The following is a 23,526-nucleotide window of genomic DNA, read 5'->3' on the forward strand; positions in this document are numbered from 1 at the left end:
TTAAATAATCATTGAAAAATATATTCCATTAAGTCGCTAAATTAAAATGAGGTCAAAACCATTCATACTCAAATTGCATAGCCTATAGTATGGTCACTATGCTTTATATCGTAAACAGAGATTTGTGCTGGAAGGTAATCATTCGCCTCATCACCCATAAAAATTCACTGCTTTGAATCTGCCTGTCAATGTGTTCATAAAAGAAATTACACTTAAACTACAAGATAAAATTTACTCAAAGCTCTGTTGTTTCCTGCTCTATTACAGTTTGTCATGTTCTATGATTTAAGATCTCCACAGTGTTGAGAGAATCGAGAACAGTGTTGTGTGTTCAGCTACTCACCAGCTTTCTGTTGCAAGTCTCTTGTGTTAAAGGAAGCAATGGGAGGTGCTCTATGACCTCTTACTCAGTCCAATGTTCATTGCTACAGCAACTGTGCCACACCTGACATAACTGACATAACTGTAAAGTTATAAATCACAACTGGAGTTGTAGATTCACACTTTAGTTCTGTCGAACAATCTCAGTGCTCAAAAACACACTCATACACTACACACATTTAAATTTTCTTATTTTTTCAGTTAAAATTATATAATGATAGTTGCATACAAATATTTTAGGCCTTAGTGTAGAAAACATTAACATTATGCACATGAACAGACTTCTAAGGAATCTTGCTGGTGTCATCACCAAGCTTTTTATCTTGCTTACCCAGAGTCTATTTCCTACATTATTTATTTTGTACAATTTTGTTACTAACAGTGTATAAACAATACAAAAAAATCTGCATTAACACCAGCTGTGTTGCCATGTGATCACAGAAGATCAGAGCAATTGCAAAAAAATATATATATATATGTATATATATATATATATAAATATAATAAGATTTTTTCAAGGAAGTAAACTTTTTAAAACTTTTTTCTTATGATGTTTGTGATGTATTCCTGCAACAAAATTGTATTTTTTCTATCAATTTTCAGTCAAATTTTAATTTTTTTAAAATGCTTTTCGAAAAGTGGGATTGCATGTTTTAGCACGTATATGTAAAAATAAATCACTGCTTGACAGAATTAAATGTTAAAATGCATTCGATATGAAATCAGTTTTATTTTGGCTCACTAACACAAGACTGTATTGCATCTGTTGCAAAAATAAATAACGATTTAATGACATGCTAAAGTGTCACACATCAATTTAGCTTCTACCTAAAGAATCACACTAGAAGTTGTGACCGTACAGACAGTAGTCACACTAGAAATTATAACTGTACATACAGTAAATATTTACAAGCATGTTATTTTTAGAGTCAAGGAATTGAACCTATCTGTACTGAAGTATCATCCTTGTATCCATGTCAGTGTTGGAGAGACTATTTGAATAGCAAAGACAGCGGCTACAATTGATTTGCATGGATTCAAAGTCTGTCTTTTATGCCAGCTTGTCTTAATTCCTGTTTCATTCAAATCTTGTGTGGAAATAGAATGTAATAGCAGATACTCAATAAGATGGCCACATGAAGTGTCAGTAACAAAATATAGCCATTTACATGATGCCACAGATTTAAGGTTTTTTGTTTACTTACTAAACTTAAGTTTAGGAATAGGATATGGATGGGAAGTTGGCAGGGCTGGGAAACATAATTTAATAATAATAATTGAATTGGTTTTTGCATTGTTATACAATATTTGATCAATATTATTCTATTCTATTGTGGGCCTACAAAGCATAATTTGGGTTTTGAAGTGATTAGAAAAATGCCCTCATGAAGAAAACAAAAGCCCTTGAAAATCAATTCCAGAGGATAAATATTGTCCCTAATAACAAATTTAAATGGACAATTCATCCCAAAATGAAAATTCTGCTATCATTTACTCACCCTCGTATTTTTACAAACCTGTATGATTTTCTCTCTTCTGCAAAATGCAAAATTAGATATTTCTTTTTTGGAGGACAATCCTTTTAATATCCGCCAATGCAGGTAGGCTACATGCTAAATTCACAGAATGCACTTTGCCATAATCCCAGTACTCACACAAAGATCACATTAATATTTTCACTGAATCAGAGGTCAAGGTAGCCATACATGTCAAAGTACTTTTGTCATTTAACCCAAGTTAAAGACGGACAGGTTGTGCCGCAGAATGGTGTCCTTCACAGCCTCAAAAACAAAGCGGATATTTTCAGTGTCGGTTGCACAGGTGAAATGTACATAGATGCTTTTATGTGTGTCCGAGTTCTGCTCCTCATACATACTCAAGATGAACTTCATTGCTGCATCTGCGTCATTTTTAGGGCCTGTGGAATGAGCAGATAACATAGATTTCAGTGGAGTTCAGTAGTGAGCAAAAATCACTGTAGCAGTGCTGTCGAGAAACTACAAATTGCATTTATTTTTTTTAAGTGTGAAACTTTTGGTTGAGTGGACTGTTCATGGATGGACAAAAATGATGAAAGAACATGAAACATGTTTTAATTTTTGATGAACCGAAGTCTTATGGGTTTGTAACGACGTGGGTGAGGAACTGATGACAGGATTTTCATTTTGAGGTGAACTAACATATATATTCATTATAATATCTAATATTTATTGATGGCTTTAAAATAGCTTCCCCAACACAGCACTGTAGTATGTTTACTGCAATTAATGACATGTATTAATATTTTTAATCAGTAAACAGCATAAAATACAATTAGTCAGAGAGTATGGCTTTTTCATACAACAGCACTGTCTCACTGTACTAATTGGTTCAGTTTTTAATGTTTTTATATCTGAAACAAATGATAAATCTGCCAGTTTGGTAAGACAAATTATCTATGAAAACAAGCCTTATTCTGTGTTGCTTCTCATGTAAATGTACAGGTGCATCTAAAAAAATTGGAATATTGTGCAAAAGTTCTTTTTTTCTTGTAACGTATTTCAAAAAGTGAAACTTTCATATATTTCAGATTCATTACATGTAAAGTAAAATATTTCAAAAGTTTTTTTGTTTTAATTTTGATGATTAGAGCTCACAACTCACAACAAATTAAAGTCAAAAATCCAGTATCTCAAAATATTAGAATATTTCCTAAGATCAATAAAAAAAAAAGGATTTGCAAAACTGAAAAGTTCAAGTTATGTAAAGGTATGTTTAAAAGTATGTTCATTTATGCACTCAGTATTTGGTCGGGGCTCCTTTAGCACAAACTCCAGCATCAGTGAGAAATGGCATGGAAACAATCAGCCTATGGCTCTGCTGAGGCACTATTGAGCCTTCAGCTCGTCTGGATTGTTGGATCGTGTTTCTCATCTTTCTCTTGAAAATATCCCATAGATTCCATATGGGGTTCAGGTCAGGCATGTTGGCTGGCCAATCAAGCACAGTAATATCATGGTCAGCAAACCACTTGGAAGTGGTTTTGGCAGTGTGGGCAGGTGTAAAATCCTGCTGGAAAAGCAAATCAGCATCTCCATAAAGCTAGTCAGCAGATGGAAGCATAAAGTGCTCCAAAATCTCCTGGTGGACGGCTGCATTGACTTTGGACTTGATAAAACACAATGGATCAACATCAGCAGACGTCACGGCACCCCAAATCATCACTGACTTCAGAAACTTCAAACTGGACTTCATGCAGCTTGGATTCTGTGCCTCTCCACTCTTCCTCCAGACTCCAGACATGGATTTCTAAATTAAATGCAAAATTTACTTTTATCTGAAAAGAGGGCTTTGGACCACTGAGCAACAGTCCAGTTATTTTTCTCTGTAGCCCAGGTAAGATGTTTCTGACGTTGTCTCTGGTTCAGAAGTGGCTTGGTAGCCCTTTTCCTGAAGACGTCTGAGCGTGGTGACTCTTGATGCAGTGACTCCAGCTTCAGTCCACTCCTTGTGAAGCTCTCCTAAGTGTTTGAATCGGCTTTGCTTGACAGTATTCTCAAGCTTACGGTCATCCCTGTTGCGTGTGCACCTTTTCCTACCCAAATTCTTCCTTCCAGTCAACTTTGCATTTAATATGCTTTGATACAGCACTCTGTGAACAGCCACACCTTACAGTAATGACCTTCTGTGACTTGCCCTCTTTGTGGAGGGTGTCAATGATCGTCTTCTGGACCATTGCCAAGTCAGCAGTCTTCCCCATTATTGTGGTTTCAAAAAACAAGAGATACCCGGAATTTATACTGTAGGGATGGTCATTTACTGAAACTCAAATGTAAATATTCTAATATTTTAAGATACTGAATTTTTGACTTTTATGAGCTGTAAGCTCTAATCATCAAAATAAAAAAAATAAAAATAAAAAAGTTTTACTTTACATGTGAAATTTTCACTTTTTGAAAAAACTTTTTCACAATATTCAAATTTTTTAAGATGCACCTGTATGTTTTTACAAACAAGACAAAAACGCTTAAGCTGTGTTTTTGGCACTCCAACCTTTGTATTGTGGAAAATAGTCTACAAGATGTGACTTTGGGATCTTCTCTTTCAGGATATCAGTTTTATTGAGGAAGAGGATGATAGAGGACTCCTGGAACCAGGGGTAGGAAATGATTGTCTTAAAAAGTGCCTTACTCTCCTCCATGCGGTTCTGGTATAAAATCACATCAACAGAATGAACAACTGTTAATCATCTACGATGTAATGATGATAGATCTCACTAACCCAGAAAAACTACAAAGAAAATGCAAGGAAGTGACTAACCTCATTTTCACACTCATATAGGACCTGGTCGTACTCGCTCAGAGCCACCAGAAAGATGATGGAAGTAACATTTTCAAAACAATGGATCCACTTCCGTCTTTCTGACTTTTGGCCTCCAACATCAACCATTCTACAAAAACAAGAGGTTTTGAATTATAAAATGGGTCACAGTCAGCCATCCATCTTTACACCACCATATAATTAAGAGTTACCTGAATATGACTGTCTGGAGGTCAAAGAGGTACTCAATGATGCCTGTGGTTGGAATTCGGACTCTCAGAATATCCTGAACGGTTGGCAAGTAAAAGGATGCAGATATTCTGTCAATGTCATCGAGGTAACTAGTAAACAGAAAAAAATAAAACAGACTTTGAGAAACCATGAAAATTCCTTTTTAGTTATTTGTCCAAAAACCCTAAATGGCCACCAAAATTCAGCAAACACAAAATAAAGGAAAGTTTCAATTTCATATGCTAAAGCTATACATATTTTTAATTATCATATTATGCAATATGTAATAAATATTTTTATTTTCTGAAGTAAAACCCTTGATTGTGTGCTGAGGTAAAAAGAGTCTTCTGTTGCATACATTTATCAGTTCGTGGATTCCCTGAATCAAACCAATGACCAGGGATTTGCACTAAAGTCTGAGCTACAGCTACTTTTTTCCTATAAATTACATTTTACTTCTAAATTGAAAGTAGACTCTTAGAGAAAAAAGCACTATTACACAGTGACAGTATAAGTTGGTAATAAATAGCTTGTACTGTTTATACACACAATGCCATTCAAAAGTTTGGGATCAGTAAGATATGTAATGTTTTTTAAAGAAGTTTCTAATGCTCATCATGGCTGTATCTATTTGATCAAAAATACACAAAAATACAAAAAAAAAGTACTTTTGTGAAATATTATTGCAATTTAAAATATCAATGTTAATATACTTTAAAATATAATTTATTCCTGTGGAGCAGCGCTGATTTTTCAGCATGATTACCTCAGTTTTCAGTGTCACATGCTCCTTCACAAATCATTCTAATATGGTGATTTATAATCAATGTTGGAAACAGTTGTGCTGCTTAATATTTTTTTGGGACCTGTGATACATTTTCAGGATTCATTGATAAGCAAAAAGTTAAAAAAGCACACAATTTATTCAAAATAGAAATTTTGTGTCCAATATGCACTACTATTCAAAAATTGGGGGTCAGTAAATGTTTTCTCTTTCTTTCTTTCTTTCTTTCTTTCTTTCTTTCTTTCTTTCCAAGATATTAATACTTATTCAGCAAGGATGTGTTAAATGGATAAATAGTGATTTTAAAAACTTAAAAAATAGAAAAGCATTCTATTTTGAATAAACGCTGATCTTTTTAACTTTTTATTCACCAAAGAATCAAAGAAAAAAGTATCACAGGTTCCAAAAAATGATTAAGCAGCACAATAGTTTCAACACTGATAATAAAGCATATTAGAATGATTTATGAAGGATAATGTGACACTGAAGACTGGAGTAATGAACATTCAGTGCTGCATCACAGAAATAAAAAGTAAAGTATATTAAAAGGGAAACCAGTATTAGAAATTGCAATATAGTTTCACAATGTATATACAGTATACATATGTAGCGCCCCCTACCGCCTTTTCTAACGGTTCAGTAAGGGGGCAGCACCAGGTTCAATAAACTAGTGCCTAACAGATGTTGTATTAAAAGGCACCTCTGATGTCACTGAAATAAATACTTTTCTTTTGGAAGCTACTCAGAATAAATCTATGCTCACACAAGTTCTCTGGTTAAGAATAAACTCAAGAATAAAGAAAACACTTGAAGTAGAAAAATATACAGAATTTAATTAGAGTAGAATTATAGAGTAAGAAATAGCTTAAATTCAAATTTATATATATATATGTGTATGTGTGTGTGTGTGTGTATAGACAGACAGACAGACAGACAGACAGATAGATTCATGTGACCATTCCATGGTTTTCTGTATCAGCACATAATAAAAATGATCTGATCCTTTAGTTGGCAGGTCTTAAAATTTGGAAAATTTATTTTAAAACGTTATTATTTAACAAAAATTGAGCCAAAATGGAAAAACCATGTGTGACAAAGTTAGGACACCCTATGATTCAAATGTCTGTAGATCCACTTTTCGCAGCAAACCTTGAATTAATCATTTTCTGTATGACTTAATTAGTCTCTCACATTGTTCTGGAGGAATTTCATCCTACTTTTCTTTATAACGTTGCTCCAGTTTATTGAGGTTTGAGGGTATTTGTTTATGCACAGCTCTCACCACAGCATTTCTTTCAGGATGAGTTCTGGACTTTGACTGGACTGTTGTAACCCCCTGATTCTTTTATTTTCAATCATTCTGTTGTAGATTTGCTGGTGTTCTTGGGATCATTGTGCATGACCCAAACTTGGCCAAGCTTTAGCTGTCGGATGGATGTCCTCACATTTGACTCTAGAATACTTTGGGATATAGAGGAGTTCATGGTCGACTCAATGACTGTGCCCAGGTCCTGTGGTTACAAACCAAGCCCAAAAATCATCAGCCTTCCACCAGCATGTGTGATTTTTGCTATGAGGTGTTCGTGCTGATATTTGAATCATTTTAAATGTTTTTAAATTTCTGGTTTTATTGTTGTGATTATTTTTTTATGATTATCTTACTTCCTTTTATGAAAAGCACTTTGAACTACCATTGTGTATGAAATGTGCTATATAAATAACCTAAAGAGCATATCAAGGCAAGGCAAGTTTTTCACCAAACATAGCATTGTGCATTATGGCCAAACATCTCCACTTTGGTGACGTCTATTCAAAGAACATTGTTTGATGATCAGTGATGATGACCTTCATCCAGTAATTTCCTACTGCCAAATTCTGAAAAAAGGGTGTTAATTATCGGACCTAAAACCCCCAAAAGTAATAACTTAGAACACTGTCTAACACTTGATGGTTGCTCTGTAAATTCTTCATCATCAGCCAGGAACCTAGGTGTGCTGTTTGATAGCAATCTCTCCTTTGACAGCCACGTTTCTAGCATTTGTAAAACTGCTTTTTTTTTTCCATCTTAAAAATATATCTAAACTGAGACCTATCCTCTCAATATCAAATGCAGAAATGTTAATTCATGCTTTATGACCTCAAGGTTAGATTATTGTAATGCTTTATTGGGCGGTTGTTCTGCACGCTTAATAAACAAACTACAAATGGTTCAAAATGCGAGAGTTCTTACTAGAACCAGGAAGTATGCCCACATTAGCCCGGTTCTGTCAACTCTGCACTGGCTCCCTATCAAACATCGTATAGACTTTAAAATCTTATTAATTATTTATAAAGCCCTGAATGGTTTAGCTCCTCAGTACTTGAGCGAGCTCTTATCGCATTATAGTCCTCCACGTCCACTACGTTCTCAAAACTCTGGCCATTTGATAATACCTAGAATATCAAAATCCTTTGTCTATTTAGCGCCCAAACTCTGGAACAATCTACCTAGCACTGTTCGGGAGGAAGACACACTCTGTCAGTTTAAATCTAGATTAAAGACCCATCTCTTTAACCTGGCGTACACATAACACACTAATACACTTCTAATATTCAAATCCGTTAAAGGATTGTTAGGCTGTATTAACTAGGTCAACCGGAACCAGGAACACTTCCCATAATACACTATGTACTTATTACATCGCAAGAAGATTAAAATTTACGCTAATATTAGTCTGTTTCTCTCTTATTCCAAGGTCCCCGTAGCCACCTGATCCGGTCTGTATCCAGCCCAGATGGTCACTGCAGTCACCAGATCCAGTTCGTATCCAGACCAGATGGTGGATCAGCACCCAGAGAGGACCTCTACAGCCCTGAATGTCAGCGGAGACCAGGACACCTAGATGAGCCTCAGAGACAGATCCCCAGTGAGGACCCCGCCACCTAGAAAGCCATCGGGAGAAGACCACTGGAACCAGTTGGGCCCTTCAAATCTACTTTGCTGCAGTTGGAACAAACTGCTGGTTCGTTTGACCAGAGGAGAATTGGCCCCCCGACTGAGCCTGGTTTCTCCAAAGGTTTTTTTCTCCATTCTGACACCGATGGAGTTTTGGTTCCTTGCCGCTGTCGCCTCTGGCTTGCTTAGTTGGGGACACTTCATTTCCAGCGATATCGTCGACCTGATTGCACAGACACTATTTAAACCGAACTGAGCTGGACGATGACATCACTGAATTCAATAATGAAATGCCTTTAACTGAGTGTTTAATCTTGTCATTTTACATTATTGACACACTATTTTGATATTGTGCAGTTGCTTTGACACAATTTGTATTGTTAAAAGTGCTATATATATAAAGGTGACTTGACATGGCTTTTCCATTTTGGCTTTATTTTTGTTAAATAAATAATGTCACGGTAAAATATGTCGTGTTGTTGTTCATCTGCGGTTTTATTTTCCATATATTTTCTTAATTATGTCCCTAACTTTTTCACATGACTTACAATACAATGACAATACACAGCCATTAATGTCTAAACCGCTGGCCACAAAAGTGAGTACACCCCTAATTGAAAATGTCCAAATTGGGCCCAAAATGTCAATATTTTGTGTGGCCACCATTATTTTCCAGCACTGCCTTAACCCTCTTGAGCATGGAGTTCAACAGAGCTTCACAGGTTGCCACTGGAGTCCTCTTCCACTCCTTCATGACGACATCACAGAGCTGGTGGATGTTAGAGACCTTGCACTCCTCCACCTTCCGTTTGAGGATGCCCCACAGATGCTCAATAGGGTTTAAGTCTGGAGGCATGCTTGGCCAGTCCATCACCTTTACCCTCAGCTTCTTTAGCAAGGCAGTGGTCACCTTGGGGGTGTGTTTGGGGTCGTTATCATGTTGGAATACTGCCCTGCGGCCCAGTCTCTGCTTCAGTGTGTCACAGTACATGTTGGCATTCATGGTTCCCTCAATGAACTGTAGCTCCCCAGTGCCAGCAGCACTCATGCAGCCCCAGACCATGACACTCCCACCACCATGCTTGACTGTAGGCAAGACACACTGGTCTTTGTACTCCTCACCTGGTTGTCGCCACACATGCTTGACACCATCTGAACCAAATAAGTTTATCTTGGTCTCATCAGACCACAGGACATGGTTGCAGTAATCCATGTCCTTAGTCTGCTTGTCTTCAGCAAACTGTTTGCGGGCTTTCTTGTGCATCATCTTTAGAAGAGGTTTCCTTCTGGGACGACAGCCATGCAGACCAATTTGATGCAGTGTGCGGCGTATGGTTTGAGCACTGACAGGCTGACCCCCCACCCCTTCAACCTCTGCAGCAATGTTAGCAGCACTCATACGTCTATTTTCCAAACACAACCTCTGGATATGACGCGGAGCAAGTGCACTCAACTTCTTTGGTCGACCATGGCGAGGCCTGTTCTAAGTGGAACCTGTCCTGTTAAACCGCTGTATGGTCTTGGCCACCATGCTGCAGCTCAGGTTCAGGGTCTTGTCAGTCTTCTTATAGCCTACGCCATCTTTATGTAGAGCAACAATTTTTTTTTTTTCAGATCCTCAGAGAGTTCTTTGCCATGAGGTGCCATGTTGAACTTCCAGTGACCAGTATGAGAGAGTGAGAGCGATAACACCAACTTTAACACACCTGCTCCCCTGAGACACCTGATACCTTGTAACACTAACGAGTCACATGACAAGGGGGAGAGAAAATGGCTAATTGGGCCCAATTTGGACATATTCACTTAGGGCTGTACTCACTTTTGTGGCCAGCAGTTTAGACATTAATGGCTGTGTGTTGAGTTATTTTGAGGGGACAGCAAATTTACACTGTTAAACAAGCTGTACACTCACTACTTTACTTTGTAGCAAAGTATAATTTCTTCAGTGTTGTCACATGAAAAGATATAATAAAATATTTACAAAAATGTGAGGGGTGTACTCACTTCTGTGAGATACTGTATATATACATATGGTTACACTTTATTTCGATAGTCCACTTTAGACATTCCACTGACTATAAGTAACTTTGTAACTACATGTCAAGTAGATGTCAACTAATTCTCATTTATTTGCAACTACATGTCTACTAACCCTCAGTAGGGTAGGTTTAGGGTTAGTAGAATAAGTTGACATATTTGCAAAGTTTCTCATGGTCAGTATGTTGTATGTTGTGGACCCATCAAAATAATGTGTTAGAAGTTATTAAGCAGACAGTCTACTAATACTCTAATGACTGCTAGTTGACATGTAGTTGCAAAGATACTTACTGTTAGTAGAATGTCTAATGTGGACTAATATATATATTAGTAACACTTTATTGTGAAAGTCCACTTTAGACATTCTACTAACATTAACATTAATTCTTCAGATATTAAATGCAGGGAATGTGTCATATCAGTCATATCCATTACTTCTGCATTCTGAATCTTGCAATCGATGATGACACGCACAAACCAGGATGAAGGTGAGGCAGCTGACTTTGAGAGAAAAGCAAGCAATTTGGATACTAAAAGAAAAGAGGAAGTCAGTTAGAGCTATAGCAAAAACAAAGGGCATGGAGAAATCAAGAGTTTGGAAACCACCAGCAACCAACAATGACCTGATCGGCTGAGAAAACAACAGTAGTTGATCACCAACAACTTCCAGAAAGCTGGGGTGATGCTCTGACAATCTACTGTCCTCAGGAGACTTTGAAACAGAATTACAGATGCTACACAGCAAGATGCAAACCTCTTACTAGCACCAAAAATAGAAAGGCAAGATTAGAGTTAGCAAAAATGCACAAAGGTGAGCCAGAAGAGTTTTGGAACTGTGTTTATGGACCGATGAGACAAAGATGAACCTTTATCTAGGTGATGGGAAAGCAAAATTGTGGAGAAAAAAAGGAAACTGCAAATGATCCCAAGCATACAGCCTCATCTGTAAAGCATGGTGGAGGTGGTGTCATGGCATGGGCATGCATGGCTGCCTCTGGAACAGGCCCTCTCAAATTTACTGATGACTTAATATATGATGACAGTAGCAGAATGAATTTGGAAGGGTTCCCAAGCATCTTGGCTACCAATATTCAAGAAAATACCACCAGATTCATTGGGAAGTGCTTCATATTGCATCAGAACAATGACCCAAAACACCCTGCCAGTTCAGTCAAGGAATTTATAAGAGCAAAGAAATGGAAAGTCTTAGATTGCCCAAGTCAATCTCCAGATTTAAATTTGTTTGGTTCATGCTTATAAGTCCTCAGTTCTCCCTTAGTCTTTGTCCGTTCTCCGTCTATGTTAAGTTGGTTTACATGCCTTGTCTTTTACCTAATTAAAAGATTTTTCTGTTGATCTCCATTTCCATTATCACCGTGCATTTGTATATCAACAACCTGTGACAGAAGAACGGACCATTACAGTTTTTTTGCAGCATTTTGTTTCCTTTTTCCCCCACACCTCTTTCACCATGAACATTCCTGCAGTTACCCTGCTATGCTTGGAGCAGGGTGGCCTTCCGCTAGAAGACCACACACAGGACTTTTTACATCTCGCGTGCCTGACTCATTACCCTGATCGCTCGCACTGTGTTTTTTACCACGCCAGCCTGAGCGAGCAGTCAAAGACACGCATTCCAGGGACAATTTTGCCGCATTTGTGGAGTGGGTGCTGGAGAATAATGGACCGTATTTTTCCGATGATGAGGACATCTCCAGCCCAACTCCCAAACCAGAGACCAGCCAGCTGTCATCCCAATGCATAGAACTATGACCTTAACCTACTGCAGATAGAGAGCCTGAGCCTGCCGTGAGACGTGAGCCAGTGCAGAAAACTGTGACTGAGCAGATCATCGCCCCTGAGCCTCGAGAGTCATCTGACCATGGGCGTGAGCCGGCAACACCGCACGTGCCTGAGGGAATGCACGTGGAGATCGAGGGCTTGGAGGGAAGCCCTGCCCACACTCCCACCTCTGAGGGTGTGCTGCAGTTGGCCTCTGGACAGTATTATGAGGAACCTTTGGACATTTTTCAAATGGATTTAATAGACTGGTTTGGAGAGGTGGTTCCCAGTTCCCCTAAACCTCCATTGTCTCCTGGGTCTCCGCTGGTTCCGTCCAGCTGTCCTGCATCTCCCAAGTTCTCTATGACTTGTAAGCTCCCATCCAGCCTCCCTATCCTGCCTCCTCTCTTAAAACCAGCCAGTCCCTCACCCCTATCTCCACTGGTGCTTGTCAGTCCCTCAGCTCACCCTCAGTCAGTGCCATCTGGGCGCTCTGATCCACCTCGGAACTTCCAGCCTCCAGCTCCGTCTTGGCGTGAGGATCCCCCGCCTCCACCTCTAGTCTCCGAGTCCTGGACTCCACCTCGATCCTTCGACCCATCGGCTTCACCTCGGCCTCCACCCTCCCTCCTCAGTTGGACTTTGTGTACACGCCTTCCCGGGAGGGGGCGAACTGATACATGTATGCCTTGTTTTCTATGCTCTCCGTTGTGACCTAGATTTCTTGAGTTGCCTGAGTATGTCATTCAGTTCACCTGTTGTCTGTTAATCATATCATTAGTTCCCTTTTTTTGGTTCATACTTACAAGTTCTTAGTTCTCCCTTAGTCTTTGTCTGTTCTTCATCTATGTTAAGTTTGTTCACTTGCCTTGTCTCTTGGATTTATCTAATTAAAGGACTTTTCTGTTGATCTCCATCGTCACCGTGTATTTGTATATCACCAACCTGTGACATGGTGGTGTATTAGATTCCAATTTTTTTTTTTTATTACCCTTATGACTGGTTTTTGTGGTCCATGGTGTCTCTCTCTCACACACACACACACACACACAAATCTGTATTTACACACACAAATCATGTGAATAAGTCATGCAAAATATTGTTATAGGGTCACATAAGTTTTAACTTAACAAAAATACTAGTTACCACATTCTGGCACTGATGGGTCGTGTATTTTTTTATTTAATTAAGTGACAATATGATGTGTATGCTAAGTATGGTAACCTATACTTGGAATTTGTGCTCTGCATTAATTTAACCAATCCAAGTGCACACGCAGCAGTGAGTAGTGAACACACACATGGAGCAGTGCAGCGGTGCCTGGGAACGATTGGGGGTTCGATGCCTTGCTCATGGGCACCTAAGTCATGGGTGCTGAGTAATGGATGAGAGCGCTGTTAATTCACTCCCCATATTCACATGCCATAGTATGCAATGATTACCATGCTCAGATACAACCGTATTTACGGGGTATTCAAAAGAATACAAAGAACACACACACACACACACACACATTGCATTGTCATGGTGCCCTGTCAAAAATGTGGTATATAATACAATAGTACTTTTTGTCAGTGTGAAAAATTAAATCTTCACCGCACTTACTATTTGGTCGAGTCGGATAACTGGAACTCTCTCCTGCGTTCAAAGCATTTCTGCAGACCTTGGTCTTTCCACAGACTCTTGATGGCTTCAGCATGTTTAGGCTCCAGTGACTGTACTGTTTCGGGGATCACACTGTTAAGCATTGTGGCATGTGTCTACAACACACAGATTAGGTTTTAGTTTTGAGGAGAAAGCTACGATATTTAACATGTCTAATAAAAAATATGCTTTGTCTCAGAATTCCTGGTGCATACTTTGTTTTTTCCATCAACAAAAGGAATGTTTAGGTGCTCCATGGCTTGAAGCAGGTTGTGAATGGAAACAAAGATATTCTGGAACACCAGCTTGGCATAGGCCCTCCTGTCCTCCTCTGTGTAGCCCCTGCCATGAATGATTCTCATCTGCTTGATGAAAGTACTCTTCCCACTCTCCCCTGTGCCTGTCAAAGAACATGGAAAGTTTTTCCTGTGAGATATCATGCATTACTATGTAGCTATATGAAAGGTTTCATTTGAGAGGTCTTACCATTAGTGCTGAGACCAAAAATGAAAATTTACTTGCACTCCTGTAAGTAACTTTCTTAAACCTCAATCACTTGAACCTTCTTTTACAGCTTTGTTTTGTCACAATCATTGTATTGACAAGAATAGCCTGGACTAAGTGACTCTTTGTGCGTTTCTTTGCATTTCGTATGTTACACATACTCCATACACCAAACAGAGTAAATAATGACAGATTCTTCTTTTTTTGCATGAATATTCACTTTAATACCAAAGGTAAAGCTTCTAAAACCACTGCAGTATTGCTGCAGAATTTATTTTCATCAACTTGGCCTTAAAAGGACTGATTACATTGATCTGACATTTTTTTCATACTGACATTTTTCATATTCCTGTTCTGGTGGAACCTGAAGGTGCTGCATATGTTATTGAGATGAAAAATTATAAGCCTACTATGCTACATTTGAATTTGTCCTGAATAATTCCTGAAGTTGGCATTATTGATTCTGATCTGATTCTAATAATCATCTCTCAGCCACAGTTTTTGTATCTCATGTGCACTTCTACATATTCAAATTTGGTATGGCATAAAAACCAGCTTGGTCATTCCTAAAACATCTCCCTTTTTTGTTACACAGAACAAAGGAAGTCTGTAACAAACATGACACAATTTTCTTTTTTGGGTGAACTATTTCTTAATAATGTTAATAGTGTTCAAACTGTTATTCTGATATTCCTTCAACAACAGAGATTCTCTTGCAAAAATGTTTTGGGAAATTATCTATTCACTCGTGCTTATTTTTAGAAACACGCAGAAACCTGACAAAACCTAGTATGGATTTTCTCATTTGCATTTTTGCTTTAGGATATGAATATTGTGATTGTGTGATCAGAATGGTCTGCCAGTAAGCTGTGAATGGTTTGAATATGATTTGTTTTAATATGAAACCATAGTTAAACAACTATATTTAGAAACTATAATTTAACAAAATAGTCACACTATGACACACTACAATAAAATAACTCATTTATAGCTTGTAAATAAGATTATTGTGATAAGTATTGCTGATTATTGATAAATGTTTTATTTTTGTGTCTCTTTTTTTCATCAAGTCACCTTTATTTATATAGCGCTTTTAACAACACAGATTGTGTCAAAGCAGATTTCAGGCATTAAATATGAAAATAGTGTGTCGATAATGCAAAAAGACAATAGTAGACAGTCAAATTCTCAGTTAATGTCATCGTCTAGCTCAGTTCAGTTCAAATAATATCTGTGCAATCAAGTCAACGATCATCAAAAGCGTATTTTGCTTCAAAACTAAATAATAGAGAAAACCACACAGAACACTAAACTTAGTCTCTTGAGTGTGAAAACACATAGCCAAGTATGACACCACATGCACTCACACAAAACAATTCTGACATTGCAGTGCTGGATGCGAATGATTGTATCTATTACAGTACATGTCAGACAGGTCTGACCATCGGGAGTTTTGCTAAAAGAGTGGAGATTTTTATCATGGTTAAAACAAGGAAACACTGGATAAGCTCAATCAACTGTTCTACTATTAAACTGGCATTGACTAGAAACAAACTTAACCAAAAATATAGTGTAAAATGCATAAGTACATATCAAGGAAAACATAAATGAACTGAAACATTTAAGTTACTGCTTATGTTCGATATGATTCAAGTACACGTATAGGACGTGATGGAGCTGATCCTATCAGTATATAGGAATTCACACGTTGTTCCTGTTTGCGTGCTTTTTGCAAATATCTTGACATGCTTACTTGCATTTTAGTTTCATTAAGAACATAAAAATAATGCTGAGCTGTATGAGACTGAATGACTTTCCATTGACATCCTTTTGCATATATTTGCATGTGACCGCTAACAGTCAGAGGAAATATGTCATCTAAACATTTGAAGTGTGAATTTTGTGAGCCTTATAAGTATAAAAGCTTTAGTACATATCATCTGGCAATTGAATTGTTTTATAATTTAATGTGAATAAATGAATGATTCTGAAGATGCTGAACAACTCAAATTATTTACACTGACCATTACAAATTTTCAGGTGTCACTAAAAAAAATTTGAAATCTACATACCTAAAATAAAGCAAACAAACAAAAATGAAAAGTACATACCTAAAAGCAAAAGTTTCAGTTGTCGGGATGAATCCCGCTTGTCCATCTTAAGCTGTCTCTCAATTTCTTGGTGAATCCTGATGCTTTCTCTGTCTTCACCTGACAAGCAGCAGTCCCCCATCCTGAACAGCTTGAACCTTCTCCAGTACTTTGCAGTTAACACATTCATCAGTCACTCACCGCTGTTAAAAACCCTGTCTTCAAGAAAACCTATTGAAACACGCCTACCTCAGGACTAGCCTGATGAACTGTAATTTACAGCTATAGTTTCTTCCTGTTACGTGTCCGTTTTTGTTCAGTTCCTGTTTCCCCTCATTTGGTATTTCCAGTTCTTATCTCAGTCATTAGTTAATCATCGTTTAGTCTTTCCACCTGTGTGTAATCAATTATCTAGTTAGCTCCTTTGTGCTAGTTCCTTTTATAAGCCTTCAGTTTAGCCTTTGTCTTTGCCTCGTCTTAAAGTTACGTTCACAGTGTGTTTATGTGGGTTATCTTATATCTGTATGATTGATTTCCTTTATGTTATTAAACTCGATTGACTTTTGGATCTCCATTGTCTTCCTGCCTTCCCGGGATACCCCACCGTGACACTTCCTTGATCAATGGATGGGGTGGGTTGTGTCACATAAGGTATTAGTTTCCTTTTACCTCTGCACCAATCTCAACTGCTCTCTATTAAAACAAACAGGAAAAAATCATGAACAGAGGAACTGAAGAATGCCATTTAAAAATTGTAAATTGTATAACATTCTCCTGCGGAAAACAAAATTTATGAAGAATGTTTAATCCAACAGTTTTGCTGCCCATTGACTTCCATTGTATCGACAAACAATTAAGAAAGAAAGAATCGATCTTTAAAAATTCCTCTCTTTTTTATGTTCCGCAGAAGAAAGAATGTTGTACAGGTTTCGCATGGCATGAGAGTAAATTTTAGTTTTTTTTTTTTTCTTGTGCACCTTATCCAAGACTGGAGATGTTGCATACAAGGAACTTGTTGTAGCATTACACCTCTTGCTCAAAATGCCACTAAACAAAACTGGTTTGTTGACTGATTTTAGAGGGGTTTTCAGATAGTCAGATTAGGAGCCAACTAAGACCAGCAGCCTAGACTGGTGTAAGAGGGTTTTTTTCAGCAGGGCAAAATGAGGCAATGATGAGAACTTTTATCACATTTGAAACTGCCAGAGGCAGAGAAGATTCACGTATAACTCACTCAGTTATACGTGAATGTGAATAGAGTATACAGGTATATCTAAAAAAAATTGAATATCATGAAAGTTAATTTTTTCTTGTAACTTATTTCAAAAAGTGAAACTTTCATATATTTTAGATTCATTACATGTAAAGTAAAACATTTTTAAAAACTGTGTTTTAATTTTGATGATTAGAGCTTACAGCTCGTGAAATTCAAAAATCAGCATCTCAAAATATTAGAATATTTACATTTGAGTTTCAATTAATGACCATCCCTACAGTATACAGGTCCTTCTCAAAAAATTAGCATATTGTGATAAAGTTAATTATTTTCTGTAATGTACTGATAAACATTAGACTTTCATATATTTTAGATTCATTACAACACAACTGAAGTAGTTCAAGCCTTTTATTGTTTTAATATTGATGATTTTGGCATACAGCTCATGAAAACGTCTTGGGATCACTTCAGAGAGCCCTATCAACTTCGAGTATCTACAGAACAAGCCAATGAACGTTGGCGTGCGTGAACGCGTCACGCGCCCCCGCCCCGCCGCGCGGGTATAAGCAGGAAGCGGGCGCACGCACACATTGTTTTTCGCTGAGGAGCCGAGATTTGTGACGGCCATGCAGCGATGGTCAGCAACAGTGGCGACGGGACGTTACGTCTCCCGTTCCCTCCTTCAGGGAACGAGGGTTAAATTAGTAACCGAGACGTTCCCTTTCAGTCGCTCACGTTCGACGTAACGTCAACGTGACGACGTAATTGGGATCCCATGGAAAACGCCACGGTTGCTGCCACTTCCAGCGCCCTACGCAAGACTCTCAGCCCCCCAACTGCTGGGGCGGAAGACCTGCGTAGAGGGAGTTCAACTGCTGTTCCATTACACCCCACACAGTGAACTCTTAATAACACTGGGAAAGCGTACCTTCCCAGGGGAAAGGACGCTGCGGAGCCACATCCTGCCCGAAGGGAGGTAACATGTGGAGAATACACATATGGACTGGCCGAGGGGGCAGTGCAACATATGGAATGTCACTGGGGTGGCTCCACCCGAAGGGGGAGACACACCGGACAGTGACGGCAGAGCAGACTCTGCCAAGGGAAGACACGGGCTCACCGCAGGGAGCTGGTCGTGGAAGAATACACATATGGGATCGCCGCAGGGAACGCACATATGGAACCCAGCCTAGCACAAGTTACACAAGCATACGAGCACTAGGCCTGGCGGAGGGGTGCGGAGGAACTCACAGGGTTCGCCAAGTGGGGAACTCGACTGGAGTACAAAGCGCACGTATCCGTTCCTAGGAAGGGAGTGGCGCAGCAAGCCGACACTAAGGCGGGAGCTTCGATGTTACCGGCTAGAAGAAGCGAGTACACAGGAAGAAACCGGCTCAACACGTAAGCTATAAAACCTAGCGAACGTGTTAGGTGTCGCCCAGCCCGCAGCTCTACAGATGTCTGTCAGCGAGGCGCCGTGTGCCAGCGCCCAGGAAGAAGCGACACCCCTAGTGGAGTGGGCTTTCAACCCAGGCGGGCAGGGCACGCCTTGGACTTCGTAAGCCAAGGCGATGGCATCCACTATCCAGTGGGCCATCCTCTGCTTGGAGACAGCCTTCCCTTTCTGCTGGCCTCCGTAACAGACGAAGAGCTGATCTGAGGTCCTGAGGCTTTGCGTTCTGTCCATATACAGACGCAGAGCGCGAACGGGACAGAGAAAACACAGGGCTGGGTCTGCCTCCTCCGAAGGCAGCGCTTGCAGGTTCACTACCTGGTCCCGGAAGGGAGTGGTAGGAACCTTGGGCACGTATCCGGGCCGGGGTCTCAGGATGACGTGAGAGTTACCCGGGCCGAATTCTAGGCACGATTCGTCGACCGAAAATGCATGCAGGTCCCCTACCCTCTTGATAGAGGCCAATGCAACCAGGAGTACTGTCTTACAGGACAGAATTTTTAACTCTTTTAAAATTTTTAACTTTTTTAAGCTGACTGCAGAGGCTCAAAGGGTGGTCTCTGAAGTGTCAAAAGGACCAGAGACAAATCCCAAGAGGGTATAGAGAGTGGGCGAGGAGGATTCAGTCTCCTCGCTCCCCTCAGGAACCTGACGATCAGGTCGTGCTTCCCAAGAGACTTACCATCAACCGCATCGTGATGTGCAGTAATGGCGGCAACATACACTTTAAGGGTGGAGGGAGACAGCCTTCGCTCCAGCCCATCTTGCAGGAAGGAAAGCACGGCTCTGATGGAGCAAGACCGGGGGTTCTCCTCGTGAGAGGAGCACCAGTCAACGAACAGGTTCCACTTCAACACATAGAGGCGCCTCGTAGAGGTGGCTCTAGCGGAAGTGATGGTGTCAACTACCGAAGGGGGTAGGTCACCTAGAACCTCCGCGTCCCGTCCAGGGACCAGACATGGAGTTTCCAGAGGTCTGGGCGCGGGTGCCACAGGGTGCCCCGTCTCTCAGAGAGCAGGTCTTCTCTCAGAGGAATGGGCCAGGGAGGGGCTGTCGCGAGGAGCACTAGTTCCGGGAACCAGGTCCGGTTGGGCCAATACGGCGCAACTAGCAAGACCTGCTCCTCGTCCTCCCTGACTTTGCACAAGGCCTGTGCAAGAAGGCTCACTGGGGGGGAACGCATACTTGCGTAGGCCCCAGGGCCAGCTGTGTGCCAGAGCATCCGTGCCGAGGGTCCCCTCGGTCAGAGAATAGAACAACTGGCAATGAGACGTGTCCGGGGTGGCAAACAGATCTACCTGTGCGGTCCCGAAGCGCCTGAACATCAGCTGGACCACCTGGGGATGGAGTCGCCATTCTCCCGGTAGCACCTGCTGCCGCGAGAGCTCGTCGGCTGCACGGTTGAGCAGGCCCGGAATAAAAACGGCACGAAGCGACCTCAGATGCTTCTGACTCCAGAGGAGGAGATGGCGGGCGAGTTGTGACATGCGGCGGGAGCGTAGACCACCTTGGCGGTTGATGTACGCAACGGTCGCAGTGCTGGCCGAACGGACTAGTACGTGCTTGCCTAGTAGCAGCGGTTTGAAGCGGCTCAGCGCAAGACGTACTGCTAACAACTCGAGGCAGTTGATGTGCCAATGCAGTTGAGGTCCCGTCCACAGACCTGAAGCTGCATGCCCGTCGAACGTGGCCCCCCAGCCGGTGGCAGAGGCATCCGTGGAGACCACAGAGTGCCTGGACACTTGTTCCAGGGGAACACCTACCCGCAGGAATGAAGGGTCCGACCACAAGCTGAGAGTTTGGCGACAGTGCGGAGTCACTTGAACCCGGCACAAGCCGCTCTGCCACGCCCATCTCGGGACTCGATCGTGGAGCCAGTGTTGGAGCGGCCTCATATGAAGCAATCCGAGCGGCGTAACCGCGGCTACAGATGCCATATGCCTCAGGAGCCTCTGAAAGAGTTTCAGTGGTGCCGCTGTTCTGCGTCTGAGCGTGCTCACGCAGCTCAACACTGACTGGACACGGGCCTCGGTGAGGCGCGCTGTCATGTTGACCGAGTCCAACTCCATACCGAGAAAAGAGATCCTCTGCCCGGGGGTGAGTTTGCTCTTTTCCCAGTTGACCCGAAGCCCTAGGTGGCTGAGGTGGCTGAGCACCATGTCCCTGTGTTCGCACAACTGCTCTCTCGACTGGGCTAGAATAAGCCAGTCGTCGAGGTAGTTGAGAACGCGAACACCCCGCTCGTACAAGGGAGCAATGGCCGCCTCCGCGACTTTCGTGAAGACGCGGGGCGACAGGGCAAGCCCGAAGGGTAAGACCTTGTACTGATATGCCCGTCCCTTGAACGCAAAACGAAGAAACGGTCTGTGTCGAGGGAGAATCGAGACATGAAAGTACGTGTCCTTCAGGTCGATCGCTGCAAACCAATCCTGGGGACGGATGCATTTGAAAATGCGTTTCTGCGTAAGCATCTTGAACGGTAGCCTGTGAAGGGACCGGTTCAGGACGCGCAGGTCCAAGATTGGCCGTAACCCACCACCTTTCTTGGGTACAATGAAGTACGGGCTGTAGAAGTAGGACTGCGATCTCTGCCCTGAGCACAGGGGCACTGTCTGCCAGAACACGGGTGAACAGAATGCCCCTGAAAGCAGGGGGGCGCCGGGCGAACTGAATCGCATAGCCGAGTCTGATGGTACGGATGAGCCAGCGAGACGGGCTGGGAAGCGCTACCCACGCTCCCAGGGACCGAGCATGCGGGACCAAGGGCACCACAGACGTACCCGGGGTGGGGCAGCGCGGCGGAATGCAGGGACCCGACTCGGACGGCACAGCGGCCCGAAGTGGGGTCTGAGTGTGTGGTGCAGCACATACCTGCTTCCGTCGAAGGGCAGAGAGAGTGTGCGGAGGCGTCAGTGCGTCCAGGACACGGCCACTGCTGCCCGCTGGCGATGAAAGAGGGGCTCGGGAGTGACAAGGCATGGTGGCGTCGTCGACTGCCAAGCGCGCCCTCTTGGGGCCCAGAGGTTTCAGAAATTGCTCTTTCTTTGAAAATGTGGGTACCACTGACCCGTGGACAAAAGGAAAGGAAACAAAAGATTCTCCACCCGGCCCTCCACCGGGGGAAGGAGTGGCGCCTTCGCCATCTCCTGAAGAGCAACTTGATCCACCTCTGGGCCGCCCGTCTCAGGGTCGTTTGCACCGTCGCTTACCCCCTGGTTTGGCAGCGGCCTGGATGGGAGGGGTCGGCTTCCTACGGCTTGCTCCGCGCTGAGGCCTGGATGGTTGCTGCTGCTGGGGCTTAGCGGGAGCGGAGGACGCCGCAGAAGGCCGACCTCGGCGACGAGTAGACGGAGGATCTGCGGCCGGCGGACGGGAGGAAGCAGCAGCGGTCCGCCGGGGCAGGATGTGCCGGATGGCCTCCGTCTGCTTCTGTGTGGCCGAGAACTGCTGGGCAAAGCTCTCGACCGCGTCGCCGAACAACCCAACCTGGGAAAGAGGGGCATCCAGGAACTGATATTTATCGGCGTCCCTCATATCCGCCAGGTTGAGCCAAAGGTGGCGCTCCTGGACCACCAAGGTGGACATCGCCTGACCGACTGAACTTGCGGTTTCCTTCGTCGCCCGGAGGGCGAGGTCGGTTGCCACACGGAGCTCCCAAAGGAGAAAAGGTCCCAAAGGTCAGAACCACCCTCGTTCATGTCCATGAGCGCCTGGGCCTGGTGGACCTGCAAGAGCGCCATGGCATGGAGGGCGGAACCAGCCTGTCCACAGGCCTTGTAAGCCCTCGCCGTTAGACCTGACGAGAACCTACAGGCCCTGGACGGGAGGCGTGGATTACCCCGCCAAGAGGAAGCGGACGCCGGACACAGTTGCATCGCGACGGCCCGCTCCACTGGGGGAATATCCACATACCCCTCAGCTGCCCCGCCGTCGAGGGTGGCGAGGGGGGAGGAGCCACTAGGACGGCTTCGGGCACTATACGGTGCCTTCCACGTCCTAGAAAGCTCCTTATGCACTTCCGGAAAGAAATGTACCGGGGCGGCGCACTGAGAACCAGCAAGGCTCAAGGCTCTGTTCCAGAAGCCATCTGAAATTTCGAACACTCAGAGACTGCATTAATCAAATTGAACCTTAATTAACTCTGACTAAGTAGTGTCTGAGCAATCAGCT

At 42.3% G+C, this 23,526-nt stretch overlaps 1 protein-coding gene and 1 long non-coding RNA gene across 3 annotated transcripts in view; one reads left to right on the plus strand and one right to left on the minus strand.

Annotated features, from left to right (window-relative positions):
- LOC306870868 overlaps nt 1-23,526 on the plus strand; it is a 1,223,475-nt gene that overhangs the window by 785,607 nt on the left and 414,342 nt on the right. The window lies entirely within an intron of this gene.
- Nucleotides 1,077-17,111, minus strand: LOC306871434 (guanine nucleotide-binding protein subunit alpha-14-like). Its single transcript, XM_079419361.1, has 7 exons — nt 16,709-17,111; nt 14,309-14,493; nt 14,055-14,209; nt 4,893-5,021; nt 4,681-4,810; nt 4,414-4,567; nt 1,077-2,299 (listed from the first exon to the last, which is right to left on the minus strand). The coding sequence occupies exons 1-7, from the start codon at nt 16,875-16,877 to the stop codon at nt 2,109-2,111; spliced, it is 1,113 nt and encodes a 370-aa protein (XP_079275487.1). The 5' UTR covers nt 16,878-17,111; the 3' UTR covers nt 1,077-2,108.

The sequence above is a fragment of the Barbus barbus genome (genome assembly GCF_936440315.1).
Source record: "Barbus barbus genome assembly, chromosome: 6".
Classification (NCBI taxonomy): Eukaryota; Metazoa; Chordata; class Actinopteri; order Cypriniformes; family Cyprinidae; genus Barbus; species Barbus barbus.